General features: G+C 37.5%; 1 protein-coding gene across 4 annotated transcripts in view; it reads left to right on the top strand.

The window, feature by feature from the left end:
• Nucleotides 1–17,121, top strand: part of ANK3 (ankyrin 3) — a 357,522-nt gene that overhangs the window by 31,205 nt on the left and 309,196 nt on the right. For 3 of the 4 annotated variants that reach the window (XM_065067824.1, XM_065067822.1, XM_065067868.1), the window contains exon 2: nt 13,033–13,071. The exons of the other annotated variant lie outside the window; for it this stretch is intronic. In XM_065067824.1, coding sequence (XP_064923896.1) covers nt 13,033–13,071 — 39 coding nt within the window. The remainder of the gene's footprint in view (nt 1–13,032; nt 13,072–17,121) is intronic. 4 annotated transcript variants of the gene reach the window in all.

Here is a 17,121-nt window from a genome sequence, read left to right as displayed (position 1 = left end):
GTCTCTTAGGCTTGAGGAGCTTTGCTGAAGGGACAGTGGTTTGGGGTTTTTACCCCTGGGATAGCATCAGTTTTTGTAGTCACTCAGAAGCAGTGAGAACGTGGGACCTGAGCAGCTCTACAAACATGAGACTGTTGTGAAATACCTTTCAAAAAACATGTTTCTTTATCCCTAATTGCTGACCTCAGTGCTCTGCCATTTGGGAAATGCAACAATTGATCTATTTATACCAGGAGGCTGGGTAATAAACACATGTAACAGATCATGTTTTGGATGCTCTTGCATGAGTGTTGGGGGAGAGAAGAAAATAAGTCTTGTATCTAATGCTTACATCATTTTTATATTTTTCAAGGAGGAACCCATTCAAGGAGGCCTAGTTATAAGAGCAAATAAGAAGAGATCAGGCAAAATCTTAGCTACAATTACCTTTGGTTTCCCCATTGCTGGTGCAAATGGAATCCTGGCACTCATGATCCCTGGGAGGTTTCCTCTGACCTAAAATTTTGCTGGCTCTTGATGTGGCTTATCACATATAGTGTTTCCGGGACAAGCAGCACTGGCTTTCCAGCTGGGACCACCTCTTTTTAAAAGGGTACCTGAAAGTGCCTTAGATTTTGATAATTTCTGTAAAATCTGGAAAGCGTTCTGAAAGACATCTTTAGAGAGAATATTCTAAATGCACCAGATGTCAGCTGATAATTTTACCACTTTTAATACCAACATTTTGTTCTGATATGCAATTTTCAGCTGTGGATCCTTTTTCTATAAGCAAATAAAAAAAACCCACTGCTCATGCATTTTGTTGCTGGAACATTCCTATAAAGTAACAAGGATCTGTTGTCGCGAGCCTTTTCTGAATTACCAAAGCAATGCTTTCTGTCCTTGCAACGTGAATTGCGGCAGTTGCTATATGGAGCACAGATATAGGCTCAATAGAGTATTCTGCGTTGGGTAAGAATGGCACCCTCTTGGTGGATGTAGAATACCCCAAGCCTTGTGTACAGATAACTCCTACATCGGGGGCTAATGATACTGTTCATGTGCGAGATGATGCAAACATTGGTTGTATGACTACAGATATTATTTTGGTTTGTGGAATTTAACTTCAACCATAACATTGCCTTGAACTAGGATTTTCCATTTATACTAGAGCCATGTAATTTTTACACTTTGCAATATTGCCACATATGTAACATTTTGCAGGTTTCCAAAACCCATTGAATCTGACACAGGAATTGTATAAATATATTTATAGTTGTGGTGCTTTTTTTTTTTTTTAATAAATGATACATGAAATATTTGGTCTCAAGACATCTTGTCTTGAGCTTTGCGTTGCCATGGGCACTCATTAGTATTCCAGGGAGGCCTGGTTGTCATGGCAAAGTGTGTAGTTGTACCATGTTCCCATGGCAACCTCCACCATTACGTATCTTCTGCAGATCTGCTAGCAAATCTGTTTGGGTAAATCAAAGATCATTTTATGGTAGCATTAATGTTTTAAATAACATTGCCATCCCATTGCTAGGTGATTAACATTGAAAACATAATCTGGATGTTAATATGGACCATTGGGTCACTATAACACAGTGCAATTTTGGACTTCAGGAATATTGTTTTCAAAAAGCAGCAGCAGGAGATAGCTCAACCCCTAAAGAGGTTAAAACAAAATTGTCATGTGGAAGATGTTTGTTTTTCACACGTTCATGCATGTGTCTGGATTTGAAACTAAAACATTTGAGTTTGCATCTCCTGCCTTGAATGACCTTCAACAGTAACAACCTTTCTGTGTACATTTAGGTGCATGTGAGTGAGTTTTGGTCTTTGAACCCCTTTTTATTTTATTTCTTAGGAAGAGAAAGCAAATTATGTGCTGGCACACAGCTTGCTGTGGTTTGCTTAGGGAGCAAGGTATTGTTCTTGCTGGTGTGGAACAGCATTGTACGTGGCTATCTCTGGATCAGTGAAGTTTTCTACCTATTGCTGGAGAATTTGTTTTTACAATGGAGATGTTCAGCAATGTGGTGGACAAATTAACATCTGTCAGCTCCTTGCTAATGACAAGCTGTTTACTTGTCTCAAATTTTGTTCTACATTCGTATATGTTTTTCTAGTTTGTGATGTCCCTAGTCAAGAAGCTGATGAAAAAACTGCGTTTTTGTGTAATGGTCCAGCAGATGTGGAGTGCCATGCATTCAGAGGGCAATACACTTACGCAGCCTGTTTAGATGGGACAGCTTGATTGGCCCCCGTACAGACGCCTGTCTAGTGTCTATTTTCAGCCATAGAAATGAAGTAGAAAAATATGTAATTGGTTGGAATGCAGGAATCTGTCCAATTTTTTAAATGAAATATAAAAAAAATAATGCTGTGTTTCTGAGAAGTGGTGATGTGACACATCTGGGAGAATTTCGTTCTGCTTAGCCATAAAGCATAAGATTTTCTGCAGCCCTAGAGGGTATGTTAATTCTGTCATGGTTCTGATTGTTTTCTTGTTGTAGTTAGCAGATAAAACAAGTGACTTAAACGAAAGTTATAATTTGGATCAAATTATGTGAAGATTTGAACATTAGAAATCACTTTAGCTGCTCATGTCCTTATTCTTTTGCTTTAAGTTCATAAAGCCTCTTTCCCAACACAGTTTAGGACTTCACATATTTTTTGGAGTCCTTTTTTCTCTAAGCTCTTTTGCTTTTTATATGTCTGTGCTGAAAAAAATCCCTCTTTTGATGCACTTGCTTAGAGAACATCACGAACTTAAATGTGAATTGATAATCAAATAACTGAGTTCTATTTTCAAGCAATGCAGTCTTTCAACATACTGAAAGATGATAGCCAGGAAATATAATGCTTTTTGTCTTTTCTCTGTTTCTTCAAATTGAGTTTGCTGTCAGGCTGCATGGCCTGAATCGCATCTGTGCTTCTGAAAATGCTGTCTCACAGCAGTCCTACACCTGAATAAAAGCAGCGTGCTTTTAAGCTCTTGCTTAGGAAGAAATACACTGTCTGAGGCAAAAGAATATACTTTTGTGTTATAAATTTGTTAATGCATTAAAAAAAATATTTTTATTTCAACATCGGTTCAGCTTTGTTTTGCAATGACCTAAGAATCTTTTCCCATAAGAATCTGTTAGCTTTGTTTAATAATTATAGTTTATATGTAGATGTAGCAACAGCTAAATGCATGGCTCCTTTGAGTTGATGAGTGTGAAGATGGGGATCTGCAGTAGCCAGGACAGGTTTTCTTTTTGTTCTGACTGCCATTGATTCTTCATGGAGTTGTTTCTTATTCTAGGTAGAATTTTTGTAATTAAAGGAAAACTATTTTTTTAATAAAAAGTAAAGGCAGGAAGTGATTGATAGTATGATTAATCTGCACAGTGAAGAGCTGTGCTAATATGAGCAGATGTTTAAGCAGCTTTTTTTAATATAAATCTAGAACCAAGCAGTGAAAATGATGAGAAGCTCATTTTTATACGTTTTTTTATCTATTACTTTTTTCCATTAGTGACTGGCAAACTAGTGTAGAGAAATTAAGAATAACTGATGGAAATCTGGAAAAAAAAACACTTTCAAAGGAATTGAGACTGTGGAATCAATTGCCAGATTTGCACTGGGGTTATGGGAGCTTTTAGCTGGTGTCACCTGCTGTAGCACTTGCCATACCTCTGTACGTTGCCAATGTTGGGTGTTGGAAGTGCTTATTTCTTTCTATCCTGTATATTTAGTCCCCATCAGATTAAGAGGAGAGAGTCTAGTGGAGAAGAGGATAAGGCTTCTGAGTCATCCTCATTGGTATAGAAACACAAAATTCCCAAAAGACACTTGACTATAGCCTGCAGTTTTGGTGTTTGTGGTTTGGAAATGAAAATATGACTCAAGCTTAGAACTTTCCTGAAGAAAGCTTTGGCAAGTTTCTTCATTTTCTGTCAGAAATACTAGGGGCGTGCTTAGGCTCTGCCCATGGAGGGCCTTTCCCTGAAGCACTGGGGTTAATGTGGAAATGAAAGAGAGTCCAAAATACATTCTTGTATCAAGTCACATATTTCTCTTCAATGTGTGTTCTTGTGCCCTTCATCTAACCCTGCACACATAGCTGAAGCTTGCCTATTTGGAAATTTATTGTCTGTGAACTCTTACATAGAAATGTAACAGTTGCATAACTGAATAACCCAAGCAACTACTTAGTAACTTCAAATTGTGAGTTTTGTTTTTCTTGCCAACCAGAACAATATATTGAAAGCAAAAACTAGTCTTGAAATAATTTTAGTCTGTAGGTGGTTCATAAGCCACTGATTTGAAGTGCTTGCACAGAGCATGAAAAGTTCTTACAGAACCATACTGTTCTCTGCCTGGAAGAATACAACCCTTAACCCTTAAGTTACTTAACTTAAATAATCACTTTGTCATTGCAGATAACTACTGTTTGTTTGTAGCAATCAGCTGGGAAGTTACTGATGTATGCCAAAGGAACCTGTTACAAACATATTACATTAATTCTTTTTGTGTTCTATTGCTAAATGTATTGATGACATTTCTTCATCAACAGTTTCTTTATCAATTAAGTATTAATATAACCATAAGAGCAGTGACTGTTGGTAGTAGAATAATAGATGAGATCAGTAACTCTCTATATAGCCCATCTGGGGACAGCAGAGTACAAAATGTCCAGGTTACCGTTAAAAAGAGAGAAGTGAGTTGTCCCTTCCATTATGTGAACTTGGAAGCCTCTCTAGGTAAGACATGGATGTAACTAAAAGTTATATGTGACCGGTACATTATCCAGATATTTGACAGAACTGCTCAGTGTTCAATTGTGGTTTGTTTGTTCGCCAAGCCATTTTCTGTTTGTTTGTTTTTACCTCCTCCTTCCCCACAGCAATGAATGAACCAAGGGCTTTATTCCTCACTTATCTAAATACAGATATTTCTGTTCATGAGAGTACAAGGTTAATTGCGTGAAATTAGATATAGTCCATTAACTTACGTAAACTCTCAATATAAATGCTAGTATTTAATGCATGGGTGGGGGGAAAGAGTTTGGCAGAATAAATGTTATGCAGTGATACTCTTGAAATTTTGTGCTTGGAGCTATTTTTGCTGTCCTAATATTGATGATACTCTCGCATTTTGCGTAGAAGTCAATTATTCTCTTCTGAAAAATATTTGAAATTAATTGTGTGGTATGAGATTGTTATATTTATTTTTTTTCACTATTCTACACACTTCAAATCATTAGCTTTTAAAAATAGTGTGAATATTAATAAAATCTGGTATATTTCTTAGGAGCTTTCTGATTATTTATTAATTAGCATGTCAGTAGATTGCAGTGAAGTGTTAAACTGGATGCTGAGCCTACTTATGGGTCTTTAGCTTAGTAAATATGCAGGTTGTTTAATACACACGGCACTTCCGTACCAATCATTACTGCATAGCCAGGCAGCAGCTTGAATCTCAAAAGACATTTTTCTTTCAGTGGAGCAATTAAATCCAAGCTAATAGTGTCTTCATTGTTGTTGACATACTGGAGCTGTAATAAATTAAAATGAGGAAAGAGAAAGACACAGAGCTTACAACAAAACAACCCAGACAACTTAAACCATATAGCATGCTAGAAAGGCAATCTTGTAACATGTTAAATAAGGAATATTATATGCATGTATTATTATAGTGATACTGAGAGAGAAACTTTCCTGTTTGTCTTTGTAATAATAATTAAGAGAATGTTCTTTTTGTTAGTAAGGCTCTAATTAAGGTGATAATGCCATTTCACTGGTAGTTTTAAAATACTAATCATGTTTAAAGAGGTCTTTCTACACCGCAAGTTGGAAGACAGATGTCAACCACTGTAAGTACTGGCTGATATATGGATGTCAATAGTGGCACTTGAAATAGTTTGGGTGGTCTCCCAGATGAGGATTTCTGAGACATTCCTGAATGTGTGACCTGAACAAACGAAGTTCTCATTGAATCTTTTCTGGGGTGAGATTAAAAGTGTGTCTTGCAGTGGAGATAGAAGTGAAGTCATTTAGAAGACTTGGACTTCAGGCTCTGACTTTTGTGGGAGTGTTCTACTCTGTACATATGGAGGAACAGAAGAGGCACAGAAGAAAGAATTTGAGGCTATCTGTCATTGCTTAGCCTGCAGTTATTTAGAGAGAATTCAGAAAACGGGTTGCTCATTTTCATAGCTTTGATATGTCTCTCCAGCAGCGGTGGTCCGTTCAGCAGTGGTGGTTGAATGAAAACACTCTGCATTCTGCCATTGTGGCAGTAGTTGCTGACTTGCATATGTGGCAAAGTAGCAATGCTTTGAGGCTGGTCTCCAGAGTGCTGCCTGTTAGAGTAGTATTAGCGTCTTCCATTCCAGCCAGTGGTGGCTGCAGTGTGTGCCTTTCCGGTATTGTGTATATAACTCTTAAGGTGAAGCGTAAATACAGGGATATACTGAGGGTGATAATGATCTTTCAGGAGTCCTGTTTTAAAGCAGTGCAAAGCTGCATCATGAAGGTGTCTCTACAGTTGTAAAAGAGTATAATCATAGGAATGTGTGGGGTGTGTTTTTTTGTTGTTGCTGAGGGAACCCTGTAAACTGAGCAAGGATGTGACTTCTGTCTGGTAGCTGACTGCAGCGTATGCTCTCCTGGTTCTGGAGCTAGCACTGCTCCTTTGAACTACGTAGACAAGCTGGGCTCTTTACTGCTTGGGCAGAATAGCTGGCTCAAACCTGGGGTTGATCTGCCTATGTGTGCTGTGGCCCCCAGTGGAAAGCAGTGTGAGCGCAGCAGCACGTGGCACAGGTAGCCGAGGTGAACACGCACTGTACAAGCATGCTGGCACAGCTGAGAGGTGGTTGCACCTCTGGAGTGGAACAGCTCAAAAAAGATGTTTTCCACTGTTTCTACATAGTGTATATTTTTCCAGAAGAATGCTCTGAATAAAAGACAGTTTTAAAATGGGAATACAAAAGGACCATATGTGGAAATGTGTCCAGCTATAGGACTTGAGGTTTTGCATGTGACCTGCATAAATTAAATATTATGCCTTCATCCCACTTATTAAAGTAGGAACCTGTAAATGCAAATATGAACGCTGCCTGCCCTTACCAGTTGCAGAGTATTCTTCTTTAGTCTAAGCATTGGACAGTAATGAAAGGAGGTTATTCCTGTTGGGAATTGAGCCCTTTATTCAAAATGTAGTTCATCAGTTGAGCTGATGAAGAATATCCATTAGCTACCAGTAATAGCACTTGTATCCCCTTTCCTGTATTCTAGCTGCTAAATGGCAAGACATTAAAATGTTACAAAAGCCTGTGTTGAAATGGGACTAGGTACAGCTTTTAAACATTTAAAACCTACCAATTTGAGTGCTAAAGAGCTCATCAGAATTCATACATCAGCTGAAGGTGCTGCTACCAATTTATAGGGAAAAGAGTAATCTGTAAAATATGCAATTTTTTTCAGAAAGAATTGCTAATACATCTGCATCTGTTTCCTATATTTTGGCTGTGTTAAAGTGTGTGATAGGACTAACCTGAGCCCCTGAGCCTCCTGTGTGAATTCAACACAAATAATGTGGTGAGAAGGGGTCTGCGACTGGGAGGTGTGTCCCTGACAAAAAGGCGTTCTCAGGAATATCAGAATGTCTCCCAGCAATGTTACTGTTGGCTTTTATTATTTCTGAAATGCAGAAGCAATCAGTCAAATAACTGTCTAAAACTTTTACTCTACCATAAAAATTCAGTTCTACCCACAATACATATAAACATTTTTAGTGTGAATCACTGTTGAAAGTGATTGATGTTTTTCTTGTCTCTTTCTTAAAAAGGTGAAGCTTTAGAAGCCCATTATCAAATTGGTCTTCTCATTATTGGATTGTGAAGCTTTTATGCGTGGCTATGTTTATTGTTTTATTCAAGCTATGAAACTACCCTTAGTGTTACATCCTTTTTTCCTTCTCTCTCATGAGAACTATTGCGTGGAGTCCTTAGAGTTCAGCTCAGTGTCTTTGAGGATGCAGAAAATAAGTTTCTCCATCAGTGTGAGAGACTGAGCGGACACTTACTAGTGCTGGAAGTGTGTTTGCACATCATTAGATAGTGCTTGTGAGTCACCACATTCCTGATTGCCTTGTAATGCCCTTTCTGCTGTTTTCAGCATTGTGTGATTCTTTTTGGAGAGTCATTAGACCAAATAATTCTGTCTCATAAAAGGCTTTTTTGCATTGACTGCCTGATGTATTGCCAAGGCAGGTTTTGTTGAAGAACATATGGAAGCTTGATGGGTCCCCATATTTTTCTCCTGTAGATCTTATATTAATATTTTTTTCATTGATATTCCAGTTTAACTGGTAGTGGCTGGCATGGGTAGGAGTTGCAGCAGCTGTTTCAGGTAATAGGTAACATCTGATATTTCTAATCCCTTCTCATCAGTGAGCAAATGACATGGTACACCTTGTTTGCAATACCTAACATGGAGCCAAATTCTCTAAAGCTGGAAAGTGATTAGATTTCCTTCCTCAAAAGTGCTATTTACGTTACCTGAAAATGTAGCCTAATGTCTTTACTGATCTCTGTTATTCTAGACATACAGGTGCCCTTTCATAAGTATTAATCTAAGATCAGTATTACAAAAAATAGCATACATATCCATGTGCACACCTATGTGCATGCAGAAACATTTCACACATATGCACACATGTATTAGAGCTCTGCTCAGTTGAATATTCATGAGCACTGTGATGCTTTCCCATAACCATCTGCTACCAAGTATTTACGTGAGGCCAGGATGTTGTAGACTTGTATTCTGTCAAACTCTGCTTGTGTATAAGACAAGACACACAAGCAGCTGCAGGAAGAGCTGACTGTTGTTGTACTGCCATTTACAGAAACTTCAATGTAGCCTAAAAGTAATTTGATAAGAAAATGAATCAAGAGCAAGAAGAACCCAATCTATTAAAAATTACATTATTCAGAGGACTCCTTGTGCCTTACAAGCACTTTCCTGTTTATAAAAAATAGATATGTTTCATTCCTTCCCCCATCCTGCACCGCAAATCTACAACCCAAATCTCTCAACTTCTAATTTGTTAGAAAAGATTTTATAGATGTCTGAATGTGATGATGTGATAATAACTTTGATCATCAAGTTCAAGTCAAAGTAACATATTTTTTTATCTAATGCGAATTTTGGAGAATATGGAGACTGACATTCCCATGGAGTGTAAGAAACATGGTGAAGAGCTAAGCAGCAGGGTATTTGTGTCCTTTTGGCCACTGCAGACACACAGTGACAATTTGTTGCTCTGATACCAAAGCTCCAAGGAGTTGCCTTGCTTGGTTTTGTCGAGCCATATCTCTTCAGTAACCACAATCTTGTCTAGGGATACCAGCATCTACTATGAGCATTTCATTACTACTTTATATATTTTACTGTGCAGCCTCTTGTTGCCTTCCTTTAGAAGGCCACTGTAATAATTTTTTAATTACTGGATTCCTTTACCTATAGAGAAAAGCTCCAGTGCTTACATCAGTGAACACACCAAAAAACCACTGCTTGTCATGGCACATACACTCTTGGTCATGTTATATATTTGCTGAATAATCTCCTCCAACATTCATCCTTGTCCAGAATACTAAATTTTGTGCTATATTGCATTTCCCGAGTGTAATAATTAGCTTATAAGGAACCCACCATGAGTTAGCCTATGACAAATCCAGCTATCTGGATTTTCAAAAGGTGTGAATGCATGAGTAAAACCATGAAAAATTGCTTTAGGCCTGGCACAGCACTGGCAAATTTACCATGAGGTAAATCATGGCTAAATGTTGCCACTTTTTCAATTGCTTATTTTTCAGTGTTGGTTTCCCACACTTTAAAACACGGATCTGCTTATTTATACACAGCTGCTACAGTGTGATTTGCTCCAGCTTCACAAATTGCCTCTCTTTTCATGTGTTCTTGGATGTAGTTACCTTTGAAAAACAATGTTAGGATAGAATAAATGGCCTCTAAAATTTACCTAAACAATTGTTTGTTCAGTAGATTTTGCTGCCAGTTTTGGTCTTGTTCTAGGCAATCATTTGTATGTATAGTCAATTAGGGACTTTTATGCTAACTAGCTAAATTCATGTTCTTTATTCCCTAAGTGCTGTGGATAAATGTTTCTCCTCTCTCTGTGCATCCTCCTTACTGTACCATAGGCATTACAACATCACACACAGAAAACTGCACAGATTGCACAGCCAACAGAAAATACCTATTATTGGACTCTTGTCTAGCTGTCTTGATTTTTCTCATGCCTTCCATCATATAGATTGCTAAGGTACAGCAGTTGCCCTTTGTGTCTTTCCAGTGTTTTGTAGTGTTTCTTCCAGTTCCATGGAAATTGGTCAAAAACATAGTGCTTTTAGCTGGTCTGTAATTTGTTCACAAATCTAACATGCTGCTTAGTTTACAAAAAACTGTAATAACTGCCAAAGCAACATATGCGAGTGACATGAACAGTATTGTAGTAAGCAGCCAGCTACACCAGCATCTTAATTCATCACTCAGTATGGGAGAGTGACAGATTAGCATATGGCCAATCTCTTCAGATGCTGGTTTGTTATTTCAGAGATATTCAGGACTATTTGGATCTTCCATTTGGGAAGTAGATTTGGTTTGTAAAGCAATTTTTCCTTGAGCTTTTTGACCATTCCTTGGTGGTGTTCAGATCTCAGAGTTAGAGCTATAACTGGATTAAAGTTGCTCCTTTTATTCTGGAAGAGAATGGTGAAAGGGAAATATGAATTATTCACTAGGGATTGTAAATTCCTCTTAGGGTACATTAAGGATGGATTGTTGAGTGGTACATGTAATGTTTTGCATAACTTATGAATTAGAACCGGAACAGTATTTACAGAAACAGAACCTATTGTTTGTTTAGAATTATAGCCAAATAATTACTGAACTGAAAGGTGGTTTGACTTCGTGGTGAGAAGACTTAATGAATCATTGAACAATGCTATTCCTCACCTTGCTGTTTGTTTTTTTTTTTTTAACTGATTATTAGTAAAGTGCTTTGTATTCAAGTTAGATATTGGAATAGGAACTTTAGAGATTTATTATATGAAAACATTTTATTCATTACTGGAGTTATTGAAGAGAATGTATTTGGGAACGGGAATACTCTGTTTGGATTTTCATAAGATGTACAGAGAATTAGGTGAGCTTTATACAGATATTGTTAATCCTTTCTGAATTCTCACAGTTTAAAAAAATAAATACATTCTTGCCATGACAAAAACCAAAAGCAAGTGTATGCATCTCTGAGCTTTGGTTCTTACAGGGATTTAAATTAACTGGTATGAGAACAGTAGAAAATGAGCAATTTTACGTGGTACTCTTTCAGTAGGGCTGTTTCTGTAATAAAGGGGATAATTTTGCTTAGTTGATACTCAATCTGGGCAGTCAGTGACAGTACAAGCATATAGTTAATGCCAACTAAATTTTGTAATACTATTATACGTGCTTCATTCACAAAGAAAGCAGAGAGGTGACTACAATGTAAAGCTTAGCTAAATGTTTTGTAACTGCTATGGAAATGCAGCACCTCAAACTGATAAACTCTTCTGTGGGAAAACATAAATACTACAAAAAACAAAAAACACACCAAAAAAAAACCCAACACAAAAACCAACCAAATAACAAAACCAAACAAAAAAATTACAAACAAAACAAAAACCTCAAACCATCCCCGGACTCCCAACAACTTCTGAAGAAGAAAAATCTCTGCTTTTTATGTTAACAGTTGGGCAGATAAGCTTAGCTACAGCCCAGTGCTTGAAGTCTCTTACTGTAACTGAATGTCACTTCACCTGTATTTGAAATCAAATATGTCTCTTTACATTTTTAATAGATTCAAGAGAGCAAGTAGATTAATGTTCTTTCCTGGAGTCGTGTTGGCATTGATTCCTGCATTTCAATTTGTACATTTTCTTGTCTTTTGAACCAGAGAGTTGAGACAGATGGACTTCCATAAAAAGCCGGTGTTTCATTCGATTGGCAGGTTTAACTTCCTGCTTTTTCACCTGAAGAACTGAACAGTTGGACAGCCCGAACTCTGTAGAGATATAAGAAGGATTCTGGGGACTTATTTCATAACCCCATGAAATCTCCTTGGCCTCTTTTCCAACCCCTGCTGAGAAGTTATTGTTGATGTAGTCAGGTCTTTGACTCTTTTCCTTGTTGAAAAGCATTTGGTGAAGCACCGTGGGTGGCACCTCAGATACAAAGTCACCAAGATGCTTAAAACTAAAGTGTGGTGAAGAACATGGTTGGTCCCTGCTCTTGGTATTTTCCAAGTACGTGAAAAGGATATAAGTATATGTAATACTATTTTGTGTGGGTGATGGTTTTTTGTTAGTTTATTCTTTTTTTTTCTCTCCTTGGCTTCATCTTGCAGTTTCTTTGCCCATCTGCAGGTCTTGGCAGAACTGGAGGGATGTTACACTCTCTTGGTGCTTTACAGGGACTGTTTGCCATTTTCTTCTGTCTAGTGACTCCATATTTCACAGCATTTAATCATTCATTTTTTCCTTTTTGAGGGACTTAAATCTTTTGCCCTGTGACAATGTATAGATCTGTTTAGGAAAACTGTATGAACAGATTTCCAGGATGCACAGATTTATGTTTTTTTATGTAGGACCCTGGGTTGAAAACAACTGCTGTGTGTAATATTCCCATGAGATAGTGATGCATCATCATTCTTTGGGATGTGAAATACCTATTGTGACATCAGTCAATTGTGGGGTGTGAAACACATGTGTGTTGTGACTTCATACTTTTGAAACTGATGCTCCACGTTGTATTTCTTGTAAGGTATAGCGTGTGTTTTCCTGAGATCTTTGTTAGAAAGCAATGATGGTCTTTGGATTGTTCCACAGCAGACCCTACTGATATTATATTTTCATGTAAGCATTATGTTTATTTTTCTACTACTAGGGAGATTGTTTTGTCTACCAGTTTTAATTCTTTCCAATTTAATTTCTTTCAGGTATACCACAAATTCTACCCTCTAGGAAGCTCTAGAAAGGTAAAACTTTAAAAATCCCTCTTCTGTTCATTCCCTGGGTTTACGTGCCACTGTTTGCTTTGGTTTTGTCCTTAACATATTGCTATAGTACTGAGCTTATCACTGGAAAAAATCAGAGCATGGTATACTGTAAAATCTTTGGGACTGTCTGTTTTTGAGCACTGGCAGGGAGTATGTTTATCTACCACCTTATATTTGTCTTTGCTTTGGAGCCTCTTCTAATTCATCTGTTTCTGCAAGCATCTGTGTTGCTGTTGTGCATTTCTTTAGTGTTCCACATCATAGATGTTTTGCCTTGTTTACCTGAGCAAATTAACAGTAACTCTTCACCTGCGATCACACGAAAGACATTATCATTTAGAATAGCTTGTTTACACATCATTCTGCCAAAAACTTCTTGGCTAAAGATCACTTGCTATAGAATTTGCTTATTCTTAACAAAAATCCTCTGTCAGTAATTACAGCTGTGCTCACCTGTGGCTGAAAACAATTTGATTCAATGTCCTTCAACAAGGAAATGCCAGGTACTTAGACCTTAGTGTTTTGTTTGGTTATGTCCTCATCAGCTGGATGTTCAATTTACCATCACTTCAATGAGAAGTTAAGCTATGCTGTACTCTTATGCTTGTATTAGCAGTGTATAGTGTTGGCATAAATCATTATTGCCTTTCCCTCTAAAATACCACCTGAAACCTGCATGAGAAATGTAGTCTTCAAATGTTACAAATCTGTGTACAGCTTCCTCCTAATTGTCTTGTTTTCAATCCAGTAATGCTCTGGTGTACACTTTTCTGCCTTATCTCAGGCTAGAATAAGGTGAACAAAGTAACCAAGTTACAGGAAATTTTAGACAGGTGGACAGGGATGTGTCTGCCACTTCTCACTCTCTCTCATCTGCCTTTTTTTGGTAACTCTCCTCCTTGGCTGGATTATGTTTATCTTGGATACAGTCACTGACAAATTACAAAGCAAGATGTATGGAGAAATAATTTACTTGTAGTTTCTCTGGTTTTGTACTGCAACTGGACAGAAGTTGTTCCTTCTTGTTGATACTATCACCCACAGAAACAAATGTGAGCACTGGGCATGCTGGAGTCAGATATTTAAACATCTGTTGTACCATGTAATTAGATGGTTACACTGACTGTATCTCAGCTTTGTTGTTATATTGCTAAGGTGTGGAAATTCTACTTTTTGGGTATAAAAAGAGTTGCTTAATAGAATGAATGCCTTTTGTTGTTTATATATCATATTTATCTTTTCCAGAAAAAGCATTTGGCATGACTGTCTCCACTTAATTTCATATTTGCTGTATCTTGTGACAGGTTTAAAGTATCTAATACTGCAATAGGTTTGATGGACAAGTCTGTCACCCAATTTTCTATGCTATATTTTGTTTTGTGGTTTAAATACCAAGGTTTAATGGTGCTCTGAATTCTGCTGTTACAAGCATTGTATGTTGCCATTAAAGCTACTGGGATTCAGCTGAGAAGGAAAAAGCCTGGTCCCGACACTGCCATCATCTTGGTAGAACCTGGCAACGCTGTTAGAACTCTAAAACTGTAATAAATTTAAATAATGTGGAAAATCTACACTGAACTGGGGAAGAATAAGAAGGTAAGGGAGAAAGTGGCTGAAGCTGGCTCCACCTGCCTTTAATATCTTTTCCATGTTCAAACTGGGACTTCCTCACATGCTCCTCTGGTGAGCTTAACACAATTAAGGAAAGAAGCATTGGCTCTGGTTTTTAAGCTTCTTGGCCATGGAAAACTCTTTGAGTGTTCTGGTAATCCATTGCCTGTGAGAGGGGAGGAAGCAAGCTTGATTCTTTTTGCCAGGGCCATCTGTATAATTGAGTCTATGGAACAAGTCTTGAATTAAGGAAACTGAATTTAGCCGTTAGGTTTGAACTTGTCAAAGTTCTATTGAAGCTGCGCTGTCCCTGCTGTTTTGTTTTTGTACCCAACCTGACATCTGTCAGCTGACTGCAAAATGGAACTCTGCACTGCCTATAGTGAGAAGGAAAAGAAAGGAACCGTGAGATTAGCCATGAAGCAGCAGGAATTGTTCCTGCTTAGCAGGTGCTTCTGTTCTTACCACTGCTCATCCCCTTTTAGCACTGAGTAGTGGTGACCACCGACTAGCAATTACCTGTAATGGGAATGACCAAGCTACTGACCAATGATGATTGTGTTCCTTTTCAATTCTCATACCTCCAACTATGTCACCATGCACGACGTCCACATGTTTGGTGCCTCCTGAGCTCTTTTGTAGTAATCCTATTTTTATTTTCTGAGAGGGTTAAAGTCTACTGTGTACATAACGTATGCACCTAGATGAAATTACACCATTGTATGAGTTATTGTATGTCTTAATAGCTAAGGTGAATATATTTTTCTCTAAATTTCACTAACAAGAGTTTAGACTAATAATCCAGTTTTAAATTTTTTTTGTGATGAAAGAAAAATGAAATAGAAAAACCTTAAAAAAAATATGACAAATCCATTAAACTGTGCAAAGAGCTAAAACCACTTTGTTTCTTTGTATATTTTCGAACTGACAGTCGTTGTCTGAAAATGTAATTGCTTTCTCTTCTGCTTGACATTAAGGATGTTCTTTTTATTGTTGTTCAGGAGGTTATTTCTTACTGTTATATCTTTAACTTGTCATGACTCAATCCAAATTCCAACATTTTACTGATTTCAAGAGCTTTGAACAAGATGATGTTTGAGACGAAAGCTTTTTTCATTACTTAGATTACATATTTGTGTGGGATGAGAATCAGATGGCAGCATTTTGGAAATCTAGTTCACTACTTCAGTCTTTTGTGCCAGTTATCTGTCTGGTGAAGACTTTGATATAAAGGCTTGGAAATTAGAGTTGGCATCTGTAGGCCTTTTTGTTTAAAGGTAAATTGAATTAAGAGAAATAGGCAGAAGTAAGGACTGTAGAAAAAAAACAAACCAACCCTCCCAAAAAACCCAACCAACCAAAAAAACAATGAAAACTAACCCCAAACTCTGAGGCTGAGACTCAATTGTGACACTCAGGCAGGAATGCACAACTCAGGAGATGCGAAGCTGCTAGAGAATAAATGGTCCTTACAGAAATCAGACAGAATCATTAAGTAATGTTAACTGCATCTATTATATGGTGTTTGCTGGTCCAGGTTTATGTAACACCAGATCCTGGAGTTGGAGAGGTATAAAACATTTTTTTTAACCTTGCAGATGATGTTGAAGTGACTGAGGATCCTGGGTCTCTGTGCAGGAATTTGTAGCACAAACAAACAAACAAAAACCCACCACCAAACAAAAACAGACAAACCCAAATCAAAACAGAAAAATTCCCCAACAACAATAAACAAACCAAAACCACCACAAAAAAACCCCAACCAAATGAACAAACAAAAAAATAAACCAAAACAAACAAAAACCTCAAAACCAACCAAACCATTCAAAGTAACTTTCAGGAAAATACGTTGACGTTGACTTTGAAAACAGAGTATTCAGCTCATATTTTGGTAATAGTAGTGTGTCTTACTGCTAGGATCTGCACCTGGAAAACAGTTGGTCCCTTCTCCCAAGTTTGTTCTCCAAATGAGAATTCATTTTTATTGTCAGCCAGTGGAGGGGAAAAAAAAATCAGGCTGTCAGCTTTGGATTTTCAGCTGATGTGTAAAACTGCTTCTAGTAGTGCGCACTTCGTCTTGACTCTTTAGCTGTGTTCATGCTTAGTCTTGATGTACATCAAGATATGTGCTGGAAGTCTTTTGAGCTGTATGAAGATAAAAGTATAATGTGACTGCATTGCAAACGGATGAGTGGCAAATTAACTCTTCTACCTTTTTTTGTTTATGCTTATTAGAAATCTCAGGAAGTTATTTTTAACACAGAGGGTGTTCACATGCTTATGTACTTAAAAACTACAACAAAGATTTTTCAGTGTCCAACCTTTGTTTTATGAAGTGTAGATTTGTATGCAGAGCACTGCAGGCAGAAGACAAAGGTGAACTGATAGTAGTGGGGGCAATGTTGAGAATTTTTGTTT

This window comes from Columba livia, chromosome 6 (assembly GCF_036013475.1).
Source record: "Columba livia isolate bColLiv1 breed racing homer chromosome 6, bColLiv1.pat.W.v2, whole genome shotgun sequence".
NCBI classification, from domain to species: domain Eukaryota; kingdom Metazoa; phylum Chordata; class Aves; order Columbiformes; family Columbidae; genus Columba; species Columba livia.
This window is presented reverse-complemented; position numbering and strand designations above follow the sequence as displayed.